This window comes from Melanostigma gelatinosum (assembly GCF_949748355.1).
Source record: "Melanostigma gelatinosum genome assembly, chromosome: 9".
NCBI classification, from domain to species: Eukaryota; Metazoa; Chordata; class Actinopteri; order Perciformes; family Zoarcidae; genus Melanostigma; species Melanostigma gelatinosum.
Window position 1 is genome coordinate 12,367,620 of NC_136642.1, and position 18,189 is coordinate 12,385,808.

Here is an 18,189-nt window from a genome sequence, read left to right on the forward strand (position 1 = left end):
TTAACACACTGCCTATTTATAGCTGCCAGATCTTTTCTCAGCGTCTGCCGCAAACTGTTGCACCGTCACAAACACAGGCATCAGATGGCACTGGTGGATTTACGCTGCACTGCTTCTGCCAAAGGGGACACGCCTAATCCTCTAGCATGTTCCTGCACAAACCCAACCTCACCACGCTCCAGCAGCCCCCCAACCCGTTCACACGCGCACCTCCAGGACATTCTCCTCCGGCCGCTCTGTGTGATTCCAGTCCTTTCTTTCCTCGTTTCTCACAGATCTGTCGGTTCTTGAGATGAAAGGAGAGAAGAGGGACTCAAATCTGTTTCTGTCTTGGCTTGATTTAGACAGGACAGAACAGGGTTAGACAGGGTGGAGGAAGTATTCTGATCCTTTACTTAACTAAAGTTAACAATACTGCTATTATATAAAAAATACTCCATCCCAAATAAAAAGTTCTTCTTTGAAAATGTCACTCAAGAATGTCGGTATATTATCAACACAATGTAGGATACTTAAGGGGCTCTCAGACATTTCGGGGCCGTACGTAGGAGTGCATCTTTCCAGCCCCCTCATAATCGTAACACCGATTAGTATTGCTCACTCACATTTAAACTCTTAGATGCCATTGGAACTGATCTAAAACTTTTCAACCTAAAAACCTTTATACTTTTGAACACACTTTTGACACACATAAAAAGTATGAATTGTCTAAGGTAACCAGCAACTGAAGTTAAAGATGAATAAGGGCTGCCGGTTGAATAGGAGTAGAAATATAAAAGTAGGAGTTATCCCTGTTTCTGTCATGATGTCAAGTGTGTGCATGTCTGTCATGTTTGACTTTAGTTGTACACACACAAACAAACAAGCACATCTGACTCTCAGGACTCTCTCACATGGAGGAATTAATTCATAGGACCAGGCTGCCCCCACAGGACTGAGTCACTGTTTCCGTCACCCAGTGCACAAACACACAAACACTCTTAAGTAATAAACCCAATTATGCATTTGATCACATTTGTTCATGAGAGTAGATTCAAAAACAAAATTCTCATTTTTTTTGCAGGAACACACGTAATAACTTCACACTGCGCCTAGAGACACATTTTCACATCTAATTCCTGAGTTTAGTATATTTATTAACCCGCACCTGAGGGGAGACACGAAAATTCCTTCACACCAACACAAAATCCCACCACATTTTCAATTTTATAAATGGAAGTTATAAAACACGACTTGGTGTGAGGGTTTGGTATCTTGCTTACTACAGTTATGGATTCATTAAACATCTCACATTGTTCAGAGTGTGAGTGATTCAACTGCGGCTGAATGACCAACTGGCCAGTCTTTGTCATTTAGTTTTGGTATATGTTATGAATCACTTTATTTGTATGCAAATTGGTTGCACAGCTGTGAACACATGTTCATCACGCAAAGCACACATCATATTAATACAAAATAGGAATGGGTCAAAACAGAGTACACCAATTATCCCCCCAAAAATATAAAATCATAAGATATACTTTATAGAATTCAGAAATATGTGCTCATGTCACACTTTCCTTACAGAGTTTAGTTTAGATGGGCATAGGGGATAGGAGGATGGAATCTGCTTTCTGAAGAATAACGATTCATATATTTGTTCGGGAATTTGCATCAACCAAAGTGGTTCCTGCTTTGTTATTTACAGTTCTCTTATCACTTTGAAGCTCTTTGTTAAAATCCAGTTTTAAGACCTAACAGCATTTTTTCTTTTGCTCAGCGGCACCCACACAGGCTAACCTAGCTATTGCTCTTCATAGATTCTTAATTGTTCATTCAACATGCGAGACATGACTTGGCCTTGAGTGTAAGTGCAAAAACAATAGGGAGTGATTTTTAGTGTGACCTGTGTCTCTGTTTCTTTCCCTATGGGGCATGACAGTGAACTGTGACAATCGCAGGCTTTTAAACTAAAATAAAGGTATGAGCTGTGTTAGTGGCTGCATGTGTGGGAGAGCTGTGGCTGGAGCTGCTCTGAACCCTGAACTGGCGCTGTTTGTTGGGCCTGTAGCCGTTAACCAGGCGGCTGTAGACGCAGCCGAGGTGCTTATAGGCATCTGACGGTGCAGGGGGTGTCGTGTGTGGCTGCCGTGGTGTGAGTTAAGGTGTGTGTTTACTCAACAGGGTGTTAACGTCAGTCAAGGAAACCGATGTTTATCCTCACACGTGTCAAGAGAGAAGCATGTGAGTGTGTGTACGCCACTTTGCTTTGCCATCATCTCTTCACTGTCCCTAAACACACACAGATACACACACATACAGAGACTAATGTGTCCTGACTCAGCCTTTATTGAGCCAGTGTTAGTTCGTATATACCCACCAGCTGGCCAGTACAACAGAACAACTCAATGGTAGTTTTCCATGTGTGTGTGTTGGACGGCAGAGACAGTTGCTCAGAGACTTTGGCTTTTCATTGTAATATCTATGGTGGGCGGTGTGAGAGCGTCACCACTGCTTCCTGTGCGCACACACACACACACACACACACACACACGCACACATCCACAAGATGATTTTAGTGATTACGCACAACAATGTGGCACATAGACAGAGAACAGCATCACAAAGCATCCCCTAATAACATGCTGTAGTCAGGGTTGTCTCCTATCTCCGTTTCTCACTGTGTCCTTTGGGAGCGGGGTAGGTTTTTGCGGCCACTTTCCCAGCTTTCCCTCGGGAGTCTGTCCCAGCTGCTGCAGCTCCACACGGCCCCAAACCTCAACCCGACTTCACTGACCACAGCCTGTGTGTGCTGACATCACTGTCCAGGCGTCCACGCACGGGCAGCTCAGACCAGAGCCCTGCAGAGACGTCACAGCCGAGGCGACTGGCACGCAGACACGTTGATGACTCTCTCTGTGGAAGCTGTAGTTCTCAGGGCCTCTGAGTTGTAGTTCTCAGGCATTATGAGCATTATGGGTACTGGAGTTGGAAATATTTACGAGTTGCTACGAAACACTGATTTGTTTGGCGGGACACACAGGAAGACGCAGGATCTTAGTAACGGCCTATTTACGCTGAATAACACTGCACAGCATAACATTTCAGTGTGAACATGATGTGTACAACTGCTTGAATGTATCTGCTAATATCATTGGTTGCCCATTTTTATTTACAGTTCTAAAGGCACATATATGGTAGGCCTGCACATGTTGCATTAACCTCAACCTCATACCTATCTTTTTAGTTATTTGATCTTGTAAATCATAAACTTAGCAAATTTTGACGATCATTTATTGAGGCAACGTTTTTATATGGCTGAATTCCATTTAGCTGCTTCCGTTTTAGGGTCCTTGTATTGTTCATGCTGGCTCACAGCAATCGTTAATGTCATTAGAAACCCCTGTGCTTCTCCTTCTTTCACAATATGTGCTGTGAAAAAGACTTATAACTTATAATGTGTGTAAAAACTGGCTACACAATGCGGGTGGAGCTCACAGATGCTCATATGTGTAAAAGTCATTCGTGAAGGCGAGTGGTTGAGTCGTGGTTCGTGATTTGAGTGCATATGTGTTTGCTCCTTCATGTGAAGGGATTTTGGTCGTTGTACATATTTGATGGACCTTTGAGGCTTCATGCCGCATGCATGGATAGTCTCCCTGTTGCTCCGGCTCCTGACACACCAGTCACGTTTTACACAATACAAATATGCACGTTTGTGGGTTTGTGTGGGTGAAACTGTTGAGTGTTGAGTGTTGAAGGATCTGTGGAAAAGGTTGACTGGTAACATTGTTACCAGCCACGATAGCGTGTAGCTGTTATTGTTTTCACCGTGTGAGTTTTTGTGTGTGCGTCATCAAGACAAAATGTAGTCCTGGAGACACCTACTGTAGCAGGAACTACCACGCTAAATGTCTGTGGACAGATTTTGACAAAGTGATCGTGTCTCAACCGTGAGAGATGCAGTCATGAAGATGGGTGTGGTCCGATCAAGGGCACCATAAGTAAGGGAACTAAAGAAGGGGCTGCTGGCTGGCCCACTTTATGCCCCTGACCAGATTTGGCGTTGCAGATGGTGTGATCCCATTGCAAGATTGTCACTAGTTGTTTCTTAACTCTGGTTAAGAGTTTTACTATTGTTTTTTTTAAACTCATTTATTAGTGTGACTGTTACTTGTTACACTATGAATATTTTACAGTGTACTTTTTAGGCCATAAAACACTTTAAAGCTAGAAACTTAAAGTTGAAATACCTTGAAATTGACAAATTATATGTTAACATTGATACTTTATGCTATACAATCATACAAAGCATCGGTTTGCAGTTATGCAACACTGCACCACACCTGTCAGTGATGCAACGATGACTGATAAGTGTCGAAAATTTCAATTTATCGAGTCGTTTACTGAGTGTTTATCATGTAGGGAACATGAAATGAGTGACCGAGAGATATAACTTATGATTTGCGGGACACTCGGCACAAGTCTACACTTCCCTGGTCATTGTTGGGCATCTGACACTGGTGTCCGCCTCGCTGCCCCTCACTGGCGGTCATCCCCTTGAGGTGAACACTCTTTTCAGTGGTTTGCATGAGTTTGCAGAGTTTGCATGTTCACGGCTCTCACAACTCAATCCCAGCAGAAAATAATCTTTTTAGAAATATTGAGGAGGAAAACTATAGAGGGGAAGAGTCTCACGAGGAAAGGTTGTACGATATCAGGCCTTGTTGAATCTCAACATTGATCTCATGAATAATAGAGCTCCAGTGGCCATGTGACGGTATTAGAAGTGACATCCAACGACGACCTGGATCCACCACTCCTCAGAGCCAGGCAAACACGCACTTGCACATATTTGTGTGTAACCTTGTGACTAACTGACTAATCCAGTCTAATCGGTCTAACTGTGAAATCATTTCAAATGAAAGTGTCCAAAAGGTCATTGTTAACTTCCCAAAACATGAAGTTGAATCAAAGTTATTTTCGTTTGGCTAAAAATCACTGACTCATCAATATGAAACACCCTCAGAGAAAAACAAGTTCCCTGCTAAACACGACGATCTCCTGTGTTTCCTTGTATTCTTCAGCTTCTTAATAATACATAGAGAAACAGTCCAATGCGCACGCACGCACGCACACACGCACACACACACACACACACACACACACGCTCCCACTGTCGTGTTTACTTGTGTTTCCTGTCTGTCCCCACTCATCAGTCATTCACCCTGACAAATCTCTGTGAGAAAAATCTGCAAGTCTGCATTTTTCACCCCCAGCAGATTGTATTGCAACTAAAACTAGCTCCACCTCAACCAGCACCAATAGTAACATGCTACTTATCCACTGATGCATTATCAGCATAAACAACATATAACAATATATGAGGTTACTTTTGATACTTAACATTTTGCTGATAATACTTCTATAGTGTTATTTCAGTATTGTTTTGAATGCAGGACTGAATGGAGTATTTTACAGTATTGCGTTGGTACTTTTTCACAAGGAAGAGATCTGAATACTTGTTCCACCAATGTAGGAGAGAAGAAGAAAACGTGAGGGGAAGGGAAATGGTTATGAGACAGCAGGTGTCAGAAGAAGAATGAGCTCCTCACCCCCCCCCCCCCCCCCCCCCCACCCCACACACACAAACCAACACCTCACCCCGAAGCTACTGGAGAATTGTGACTGGAGGACTGGCCTGTCATGATGTTATTATCTTCTCTACTGCTTGAGGTTTTTAGATGTGTTTGAACAAATGCATCCACACACATGAACAAACGCACAGAGGCCCCCCAAGCCCTCCTGATTTACACTTGAGCATTATAAGGAAATTCCCTGCTCAGACCTGCAGCAGGTAGGCGAGAAAGAGAGAGAGATAGACTGACAGACGGAGCAAGACACAGAGAGAGAGAGAGATCAGCTGTCATCCCAGGAGTACGGTATGTGCTCATTCAGCACAAAATATCCTGAAAGCAAATCGTACCACTATGCAAATTCCTGCATCACCTACTGTAAGCAGAGAGAAAAGCCCACCTATCCTCGAGGATGTGTAAGTCAGGGCAGTGTACCAAGACTGTGGCTGCTGCCTGCTGGGTCCCAGGAAGACACTGGTTGAGAGTTTAGAAAAGCCCTGAGATCAGCTGTAGGAGACATGCAAATGAAAATGTCGTTTGAAAAGGGGTCGCACAAACATCTACATGCCTTGATTTGACTTCAGGCTCACAGCAAAATGCAAGAAACACTTATAGAATGACCTCTGATATGTAAATTATGCAAGCACAGCAGCTGTAAAATCTAAAATTCGTCCACAAACAGAGCGGACTTGGCTGGGTTTTGTATTTTGAAGCTGGGGTTATGCACAAGAACTCGATTCACATTATGTCTCCACTCCTTCAGCGCTTCCACTCCCTGAACACTTCAAACTGCATAATGCACCCTCAGCTGCCACAATCACACACACACACACACACACACGCACACAAACCTGCCCTGACAGACCTGTTAAGATGGAATGAACATGCCGTGGAACAGAAGGAACATATGCTATGTTCAAACCAAGCAGCCTGAAGGACCCTGTTTTGTGATGAGTAGATTATATAGCATGCTTTAAAATGTTTGCAGTATGGTATTGTCATTATCAGCAAGAATTGAAGATTTGAGACGCAATAAAGATATTTAGATTACCTGATTTGGCCTTATTTTCACAACAACTGATGAAATTGATATGCAGAATATGAAAGGGGCCGCTTGTGAGGATGAACCCACAGAGAATTATCTCTTCTAAAACAATAGGTTCCCTGCACTTTGGCGTTTGTGGCCAAATTAATGTTAATGTTGCTTCGCGTCGTCTGTTTTGTTTACAACTTGTTTCTGCTGCACCCAAGTGGCCAACCAATAACTTATTGCCAGTTTAAATCAAGAGGAAACTCACTGATTGTTACTACGCTTTAGTAAAGCATTTAGCTGAATGGGAAGCTAAGCAGCAGAGGTAGATTATGTCAAATCATGAGAGAGAGAGAGAGAGAGAGAGAGAGAGCATAATTTAATAAGCAATGGATAAAAGTGTTCCATTAAAGGAACCACCTTACCACACCTAATTTATGCATCTGTAGTATGTACACATATTGTACACCATTCATGCCAGACTCATACATCCGACCACATGATTATCATGGAGACAGAAATACCTTTTATTTCATCTCATTTGGCACTTCTACAGGACGTTTGGCCAAGAATTACACCTCATTTTGCTCTTTCACATACAGAATCTTGTTCTCAGAGCATCGTTTTGTTTTTATGTAATGGAGGAAGTATTTGATTTAGGAATGCAGCACAGTTGATCCAGCCAAGAAAGTGACAGCTATGACTCAGAGATGAAAGCTCTCGGCTCTATCTGGAAGACAGACCTAAAAAGAAAGCCTGTGTACGTCATTATTTGGACTATTTCTACTAATGTGGGTGTGTAATGTTTGACTGTGTGAAAGCAAGTTATTCCAGCATTGGTTTAGGCTGTAACAGAAAGGGAATCTAACAAATATTGTAACTATTTACAAAGAAGCATGTGCCAATACAATTTTTCAGACGACAGTCATTTATTTGAATGAGGAACATGAATACACAACACACACTTATCTGCCTCACCTCTCCCCTCTATGGCTGCCCTGGCGTGCTGCACAAGGAGTGGAAAATACAGTCACCTAAAAATATACTGCACATAAACAACACCCGTACAAACACTGAATACACACCTGCACACACACACACACACACACACACACACACACACACACACACACACACTCCAAGTGTCTAGAATATTAGTAAGCACAAGGCTGACAACTGAGACACTCAGCGCAGCTGTGTCACTCCAACCCTCCTCCTTAAATATGTCCAGCCGTGGCCTGAGTGTCCCTGAGTGTCCCTAAGGGTCCCTGAGGGTCCAGTCTGATCTGCTCTGTTGCAGGCTGGCGGTCAGTGATGGGGGAGGTGCGGAGTGGAGGTGCTGCTTGGGGGGACACATGCTTATGACATCACAGCCCAGTTGGCCCTGCACGCATGTGGCAGTCACACGGGGGATCGCCAGGCTCATGGGAGGGGATGTGTGTGAGGGGATGTGTGTGAAAAGGTTACAGAGGCCATCCTTGGATTCTCCTTATCGTAACCCCCCCCCCCATGCACACAGACTATACACATAAAGACAATAAACTCAGTCAAGTTTGATTTTTACAGCATATTCTGCTGTTTGAGCCACTTGTTGTAGTTTGTTTGAATTTGAACTGATCCCTCGCACTGTGTTTGGTTTCCCCTACCTGCTCTTTTAAGGTTATACTCAGCTCTCATCTTTGTCTTCATTTGAGCCTCCACATTGTTCCATTCTTTTAAATTCTTTGCATACATCATCACTGTAGACCTGCTCATTGTCTTTTGGTTTTCTCCCACCATCGACTGTCTCCACTTGTTTCCGTCTTCCTGTAGTTATTTATATCTCTCTCTCCAGCATCTTGTGTCTCTTCTCTCTTTGTTGTACCTCTTGCTTGTGCTCAACCTCTATTTTTTTCAACTCTTTGGATATTTGTTTTCTTTCCTTTGTTCTTTCAACCTTAACTGTTGGAGCCATATCTTTCTTCAAGATCTCACTTTCCATTTCTATTTAACTTGTCTATTGCCTATTTTTAAACAACTGTCAGATTTTTGTTGATACATTTCTTTATTTCCCTCCTCTATGTCCGTTGAGCTCTGATACTACTTATCTCAATGTATTGCACTTGATCTCATGCATTTGTTGAGAAATGTTTATCTTTATTAGGATTCTTTTATATGTCGTGCTAATTGATATATACAACAATACATTTAAATGTAGTTTTCCAATTATGCTATTCGTGTTTGTATGTCTTTTTCAAACAACAATTCAGTAGATCAAAAATGGATTGAAATGTCCTATATTTATGAATTATATCTTGCTACTCTAATGAATTAATCTATCATAAACCTGTATATGTGATTTTAGCTACTTGGCAGCCGTATATTTCACAATAGTTTGCCCAACACAGTTGCTGATGGAATGAGCTTATTTTTTCAATAACAGATTTGTTGGGTGCAGCAGAAAAAAAGAGGTGATTTCTGGCCTTTTCAGTTGATATGTTGAGCATTTTTAGCAAAATGTTGACTATTTACACATCCAGCAGACACAGAACAGCAGTTGCATTTATTAGGAGTTGTGTTTGTGTCCATTAGGAACACTCTGTTTGCTCTGGTTTTGGTCGAACTTCTGAGGGAAATATCTGTCTCTTTAGCTGTTGAATGCTCAAATATTATCACCAGCTAGTCGCTTACTGTGTCTGTCTGCTGTTTGGTGCTAAGAAGGTCGTGTAAGGTGGAGTTTTAGAGCTTTTCACCTGAAAACATTTGCCTGCAGCAACCCAAAATTACGTTCTGAGAGCGGTGAACCAAAACAATGAGGGTTGTTTAGTTTGGAGCAGAAACTTTTTTGAAACTCTGACGATACTTCACTGCTTGTTGGATAATATCTAAAACAAATGAATCAGTTTGATTGGGTATAATTTAGGTATTTTGGTTGTGAATGGCCATACCTTGTTTAAATACTTAATCTCAGAACTGAGAATGTGATCTTTGACATTGATGAACAGGATATTCATCAATGAAGCTACTTGTGTTAAAGTACTGGAGATAAAAAAAATACAAACTTAATATGTTTAAACAATGTCTCCAAAGACACAATAAACAGTTCTGTCCCTGTCACTACAACTAACAGTTCTAACTCTGACAGATGCAACAGAACATAGTAGAAATAACAAGTCGTTTTTTGGTTTTCTGTTTCCTATAACAGTTCCACCTTTATGCAGGGTGAATGGGCTTCACACTGTTCAGCTTTCATGCTAAACACAAAGTGAGTGTGTGACACATAGAGGATTAGAGAGCAAGAGACGAGGTACTGATAGATGCAGAATCAGTCTTGGCTCAGACTCCGACTCTTATTTCTCTCTGAAGGAGATACCGGAAAGATCAGGGAGCCTCCAGCTGGCACACACACTCTCTCTCTCACACACACACACGCACACACACAAATACACATTCACAAATTCTCTCTCTGTGTCACAGCTCCCTCCGACCCTCGTGACCCGAACAGTTCATATGACAGAGACCATGTGGTCTGGATGCAAAATATGGAGTCCGATTATTTTACAGTGAACAAGCTCTCATCTCTCAGCAGACCTGCTGATCACTGGCCATGAGCAGAGTGTTGCACCAATTGGCTGTTATGCTACTGAACTGGTCTTATGATCACAGCGACGAGTCAACATGAACACACACTCGCATACATAGAGAGAGAGAATGTAAAATATTTAAACATGTATTATTCAACAGTCTGATCCTCCTTCGGTAGCATTAAGGTAGTATATATAGTTAATGGACTATAGGACAGAATATTAACAAAGTAAAGTTCACAATAACAAAGTTTACATTATTGTTTTATGCAACTTTATACTTTTACATGTAAAAGTCCAGTAAAAGTAGAGATCAGTTTTGTGAAAAACTGCTTTTTTAAACGTGCAACTAAAAAAAGCATACAGAAAAGGCTTCATTTGCACATCTTATTCTATGTACCTTCAAAATGCATAATTATTTCTATAAACTAACTATTTTGAATTGACTTAATACTACGAGCTGAATACTTATTTCACCACTGCCGATACCTGCATAGTACTCCATGTGTTGAGCAGATCACGCTGATGGGTCTGCGTGCAGCTTTTATGTCACTTCGCTGTGTAGATCTTGAGACCGTTGTCCCTGTATCCCCTTAACCAGCCTTCAATTTTTTGGGACATCCCTCAGGATTCGCTTGGTCGGTGAGCGTGGATCGATTCCACCCACCTGACGATTTATTCCACGCTTTACCGACCATGTGATCTGTTCAAAAATACACACACATAACTTGACATTTGTGCGTGCATGACTGGGCCCTCACACTCATTTAAAGAAGGAATATTCTGCGCAGTCTTTGAAAGGAAAGGAGAGTTTTAAGTTATAAACCCTCTGCTGCACCTGATATCCCGATAGCTGCGTTTACCTGCAGGGTGGGACAGTCAGCATGAACACGTGTGTGATGGATGAGTGATGTAGTGATGTAGCAATAGAGAGCGAGAGAGACTTACTTAAACAGTTTCTTTTACCTCCATGTAAAAACCACAGAGCAGCATGTCTTAAACAGAAAATACATGTGACCTATTTACAGTTCTCCTCAAGTGTGTGTGTGTGTGTGTGTGTGTGTGTGTGCACATGTGCATGCTCAACTCTCTCTATGTAAGGGACCATCCCTTGTAAAAGCGTGTGGTTTCGTCACAGGATATGGGTTTCTGGTGAAAAAGACAGAGAGGAAGCACTCTGAAGAAAGCTTCTCTTCTTTTCTTTCTCTCTCCTTCCATCTGTCACTCCGTTCGTTCTTTCCACGAGACAAACTTCTCATGTTTAGGATGGTTTGTGTAGACTAGAGAGGTATAGGCTTCGCTTGTCTGGTCACCTAACATGCACATTGATGAAATATCTTTTTGTTTTCTTGCAACAAAGAAAGTTGCACACTAACTGTGACTTCTATAGATCAATAGTTTGGCAAACTGCCTTCCTTAGGACAAAATCCAGCAGTCACCTCACTAATATTTATACTAGGTGTGTGCAATCAACTTCAAAAAACTAATTCTACATATCTAAAAAAAAACAACAAGCACAAACTGGAGAAACACCGGTGTAAAATATGTATTAAGAGCGGTATTGATGTGTCTGTCAGTCCAGAACACAAAGACTAAGGACCCTGGTCCCAGCGTTAAAAAAATTAAAATTCGACCTCATTTCTACCCCTTGATGAAACACTTAGTTGACTTGTATAGACGGTGTCAAGAGGAGTTTGTAACTACAGGTTGCAGGCAGCGGTGTGGAGCACTCCTCGTGCTGCCTGGGCCTGTTTGACTCCTGAACACTGAGCGACAGCTTCACCACGGCTCTTTCATATTTAATTGTTCTGTTAAATTATTCTGGCTCACTGCCGTGTTGTGCCTCAGAGTTTGTGAGTGTCTGTGTGTGTGTGTGTGTGTAGGAGAGGGACGACAGGGAGAGTGATGTGGCAGTAGTGCCCGAGCACGAACACTGGAAGCCTGTGGGAAAGCAGAGCCATAGCAACAGAATGAATTAATGAACAGGATCAGAATGCTACGTTTAACACTAGGTGCACGCGCACGCACACGCACACGCACACACGAACACACACACAAGCACGGACACGAGCACACAAGCACACACGCACAGGTTGAAGCCAGCTGGTGATTTTATATTCAACACAGGTAACCTGGTGATGCAGGTTGGGCCAGAACCACTTCTACAACTCTCAGCCAGCAGCTCACAGCATTATACTGAGCATGTTAGAAATTGTTTACGGTTTCACACTGTTTAACTTCATGCGGACAAATCAAATCAAATCTTAATCTCATTTACTTTTGTTCCACTCAGCTCATTTATATTGACTTTCGTCTAAAAAGATTTAACTCAACAGTCTGGTTATGAAACATTTGAGTATCAAACGGATGTTGTGTGGCTATACATTCTGCATGACGGTGGATGGTTGTTTGTTGAAGAAAACGATTTCAAATGAATTGAAAAAGTAACTGTCATAATTTACCATAAAACAAATCTTTAGTAAGGCTATAACTAAAAATGTATTCTGCATCTGATTTTTCGGTGCGCCAGCTGTCTCTTTGGGTGTCACACGTGGATACGCCATTGATACAAACATGTTACATGATGATATGACAAGGTGAAAGGGAGAAAATCACCACACACGTGTTCATGCCCTCCCTCAGTGAGGACAGAGTTATATCTTCATATTCTCTGAGCCAGGCTCTTCAGATAATAGTCTGTAGCGCCCCCCTCAGGAAAAGGGCCTTTCGCTGAATTTACAGGAAAAACTAAATGCAGTATTTCTTTCTCAACATCAACACAAATTAGAAAGCCCTTTTTGGGCTCAAACAGCATACAATAAGAACTTATTGATGAAATATTTTTTAGAGAGTGATTAAACAAAGTATTATTGTGCTTTGGATATGTGCAGGTATGTACTTTCCCTCAACTGATTATGGTCTATTCTCCTAGAAGCACCAGATTTAAATGGACATTCATGTAAAATAGGACAAACTAATAAACAGTATGTATTTAGGCCATCAGACAAAAGCCATAAAATTCCTGCATCTTGTTTACTTTCTGGTATTACTGACACATGAAGACTTCACACTTTTCAAAAACTAATTTTGCCTGTCAGCAACTATTGAGAGCGGCAGACTGAAAGCTTCAGTACGGTGGAGAGGACAAACCCTGGGGCAGCTCATGTTGGAGGCTGATGCCTTTGAACACTTTCATTCTATCAATCACTAACTTTAAATCAGCTGGTGTCAGATTAGACGCATGTGTGATGTGTAGTCTTGTTGAACCATATGTCGACATATTTAAGACAAGGTTGATTAAACAACGGGGTTTTTGGAGCCATTTAAGATTGAAAATATTAAAAAAGTGAGTTATGGCCAAAACCTCAGTCAAATAAGGGTAGCTTGAACGTGCATAAGCCTTAATTAGGTGAACTGTCAATCACACTTCGGTGGTTCTCTTAATAATCCTGTTCTGCCTGAAAGCATTTCCATTGAAGCAAAGCTTCATAAATGCCTTTTGGCAAAATGTCGAGCTTTCAGAAGTCTGGACGTGGTTACGCTGCCTCATGTCACTGAAAATATGCTTAAGGAACATCTTTTCTTATCAAACAGACAAACACAAAACTGGGTTATTATTTGAGAGCACAAGGGTAAATTTCAACACACATTGATTTTTATTGTACAATATTACAATTACATTTGTACAAATGCTGTTAACAAAAAACAAATGAAATTCGGGCTACAAGAGGAAATGTTTTCTGGGGCCTGAAAACAACAATGTCCTTGAGTACTGCACGGAACCGTCATGCAGCAGTGGCGGGAACATGCTGCTTGGAGGGAGACACACACAGACATTACATCAGTGGTGGGCTAGCATGGCTTCCTCCCGTTCACCCCTTCAGATCTTAAAAATACAGGAAGAGCACCAGCAACAAGGTGGATACCAACATCTGTGCAGATGAAGATCGAGTACTGAATCGGTCGCATACAAAATAAAAATCAAGTTTGTTGTTGATAGTTCAGAAGGGAACCAGGGGAGTAAGGTGGTTGTTGTTTGGTCCAGGTCCAATGTGTTAAGAAGCCAAGCCACAGGGTCAGAGGTCATCAGGTAGAGTTTAAGAGCGGGTGTACTTCCCCCAGATGTGCAGCATGAAGACCGAAGCGATGAAGAGCAGACTCATCACTAGCACTGGCACCGGGCCGCTGTCACGACAAAGAGATCAACACTCAGATTAAAACATGCAAAATCCCATCATTTGCTCAAACTCCAACCACAGCCAGCGTCTTAGTGTAGTGGCTGATTTTATTGATGAGCTTAGGAAACAAGGAGGCGCTCATCTCTGAAGGAGGGACTGAGTGTGTGTGGGGGTGGGGGGCACGCCGCTAAGTAGCAGCATTGCCATGCCAACCACCTCCTCAGCGGCCCCTCCTCTCCCTGACAGGAGGCTGTAATTGAGTTGACCTTTCAGAGTGCATCCTTTAATGAAGCTTTGAGGACAGCGTCTAACGCAGGAACAAACACACACTCGATATACAGAACTGTATGGCGAGTCTGCCCTCCTTCGACTGCTGAAGAGACGCACTCAATAACCACCACAGCACCATCGATCAGCCATAGCCAGCTATGGCCAGGAGACAGGATGCCTCCTCAGATATTCGGGGCGAGGATGCAGTAGGATAAAAGTTCATGAGGTTGAGAGTTTTATAAATGTGCGCTTTCCACACAACCACACACCTCAAAGATACATTTTTTTTTAACCACAGAGGCACGTTTGTCCAATTTCCTGCCATTAAACATTCGTCCCATTCTACCTGATGAAGATATACGACACTAATGATATCAAGTGTCGGAAATCCTGAGAATTAGTACGCGTTTGTGAATGGAAGTTAGAAATGTCAGTGGCTAAATGTGTTTGCTCGTGTTTATGTCCTTGTGAGTTCTGCTTCTATGAACTGCACTTACACTTTGAGGCCTGGCGAGTCTTCTGTGTAGAAGCGCCACATGCCACCGGTACCTGCAGATCCTGTGGTCCTGCCACCACTGCGTGTACCGCTGCTGGTAGCTTTCCTGTGGAACACACACACACAAAGTCAAGAATATATCTACCGGTACACTACATACACACACTAGTGTTTACGGGATAACTAATCTGATCTTAAACTGTTGAAATGCTGCCTTAATAAATGTGTTTTTTACCCGATAAAGCAAGTTTCTATATAGGAAAACAAGACAATTCTGAAAAATCGGATAACTTTCACTCATCCAGCAGTTTCTTAAAACCAAACATTGACAAAAAAAACCAACAATCATTAAAAATATAAAACATCTTCGCCATTATACACTGTACTCACAATGTAACTAACTATAATAGCTGCTGATGAAGGAGCGCAGTGATTCATGGCTGCTTCACTGGTGACGAGATTAAACAGAGGTTAATGAGGTAATGAAGAGGGTGATAGTAATGGGTAATAATGGGAGCGGTAACAGCGAGACTCTGATTACACACTGATTAAGCCCACAGCACAACATCCATCTGCTGCTCTATTCTACACAGGGCACACAAACATAAAGGGAAAGGCGATCTGAATATCATCAATCACTCCGTACAGCATGATGACATGGGGGGGGGGGGGGGGGGGGGGGGGTCAACGCTCGGGGTATTTGGCAAATAATTACAGAGAATGTGTGCAAGCGAGATGACCACATAACTTATATCTCATGTTCCCCGGAGTATTTGTGCTTTCTCGCCTCACAGGATGACCGCAGTTTTATCTGGACACTGGTTCTTCAGCCAGCCATGGCCCTGCTGACACCTACTACGATCTTCATTATTAACATTATTAATCCGATTACCGATACCATTAATGCAAAGTACTGATTTTGTCTCTTCCCCGGAGTCCTTGTGCTTCCTCTCCTCACAGGTTTCCATGGAGCATGGTTTCATCTGGACCCTGGTCCTTCCTCCTACCATGACCCTGCTGACTCCAACTGCTAATATCACTTTTATTATTACTCACATTACTATTTCATATTACCGATACCATTAATGCACATTATTGACCTGCTTCTTCACCAGAGTCTCTGTGCTTTCTCGCCTCACAGGTTCCTGTGTATCCGGGTTTACCTGGACCAGGTCTTGCCTCCTGTCGTGGTTCTGTCATACATTGAATGTGCTGTAATTACATTGAATGTGCTGTAATTCACTATCCTGTTCTACACATGATATCATTGCACGTCTGTCCATCCTGGGAGAGGGATCCCTCCTCTATTGCTCTCCCACAGGTTTCTTCCTCTTTCCTCCCCTTTAAAGGGTTTTTTTGGGGAGTTTTTCCTGTTCCGATGTGAGGGTCCCGGGACAAGAGGATGTCAAATGTGTACATATTGTAAAGCCCTCTGAGGCAAATTTGTGATTTTGGACTGTACAAAAATAAATTGAATTGAATGTTTAATGAGAAGCAGTGTTCAACGTGTCTTGGTAAGCAAGACGTCAAAGTTGCCACAACAGCTTCAATGCTTCGTGTATTCTCCAGGTCTTTGAACTCTACTGGAGTGATGAACTAAATTCTTCCAAAAGATTTTCCCTCATGTGGTGTTTTGCTGATGGTGGCCAAGAGGGCTGCCCAACAAGTCTAACTAAAATGTCCAATAGCTGTTCAAATTAGTTGGTGACTGTGACAACTGTAGCAAATTATTTTTATAAAAATGTATACTCTTCAAACAATTCAGTGAGCCTTTGAGTCCTACATCGAAGAATCTTCATTCATTTTCTTACTGCATCCCTTTAAGCAGGTCTGTCACACATCTGTATGCACATACCCATCTTTCTTCCGGATAAGGAGGAGAGGTTAAAGTTTGGAAGTGTGTGTTTACCTCTGTCTGACTGTGGAGCCTGCTGCACGGGGAGCCACCGTCTTACTGGGGGAACGGCTAGACGCCCCAACATTGGTTGCACTTGCTGCTGGTCCAGGCTGAGGTGAAGACACCAGAATGAATGAATGAATGAACACATGAACACACACACACACACACACACACACACACACACACACACACACACACACACACACACACACACACACACACACACACACACACACACACACACGATTCAACTCCAATATACCCTCTCTCTAACATTCTGCCTGAAACCCGTCACTCTCACACACAAGCACATTTCTGGCTAAAAAAACAAACCCAACAGCATGTGAATAAAGAGATTTAACAATGATAGTTAATTCGATTATTTACTTTTTGATCTTGAACTATACAGTGTGTTCATGTCAGATTGATGGCAAAGGCCTTCACTAGTTGCTGTTCATTAGAGTTCAACTTCTAAGCGAAGGCCACATGCCGAGTCTCAACCAAATGTCTTCAGGAACATATAACGTTATAATTCATTCATTTAGAGCTGGGCCATCGTAAAATGTGTGTGTTGGGACTGTTTGATTGGAGCCACGTCCACAAATGAAGAGTTAGCCTTAGAAAGCTAACTAACCGACAGCAACACATTAGCATAAGTATAACGTTAAACGGGCACATTGGAGCTGGTAAGCTAGCAGTTTCAGATGGAGCTAAGTATCTTATCGTAAGTATCTTACCATTTTTGTTGTATTTGTTCCGATGCGAGGTGAAAACCTGATCCCTTCTTCGAGCCGATGTCCACGTCAAATGAACAGCAGACAGTCGGTGTATGAATTGGTCAAAACTTGAGAAGAGATCCCACAAAGCTGACGCCTGTCTAAAAAGGACACGACTGCAAAACACAAGACCAGAGGAGGCGACCGAGCAGAAGCCTTACTAGCTGATCGCCTTCACCACAAAACGAATGAATTAAAACATATTTTAGGAGCTTTTTTTAGGCTATTTTGATTACAAATATTTCCGAAATCCAGTTGTATCTTTAGTACATTTAATTTAGATTTGTACTTGTACTTTAATTTAAAGGCACATTTTTGGTCTGCTTTGATTCTGAAGGAGACGTGTCTCACGCGTTCGTTA

At 42.3% G+C, this 18,189-nt stretch overlaps 1 protein-coding gene across 1 annotated transcript; it reads right to left on the minus strand.

Moving 5' to 3' along the window:
- Positions 1 to 13,843: 13,843 nt before the first annotated feature.
- On the minus strand, positions 13,844 to 17,939 carry sec61b (SEC61 translocon subunit beta). Its single transcript, XM_079274560.1, has 4 exons — positions 17,790 to 17,939; positions 17,062 to 17,159; positions 15,154 to 15,258; positions 13,844 to 14,393 (listed from the first exon to the last, which is right to left on the minus strand). The coding sequence occupies exons 1-4, from the start codon at positions 17,790 to 17,792 to the stop codon at positions 14,306 to 14,308; spliced, it is 294 nt and encodes a 97-aa protein (XP_079130686.1). The 5' UTR covers positions 17,793 to 17,939; the 3' UTR covers positions 13,844 to 14,305.
- Between the last annotated feature and the right edge of the window lie 250 nt (positions 17,940 to 18,189).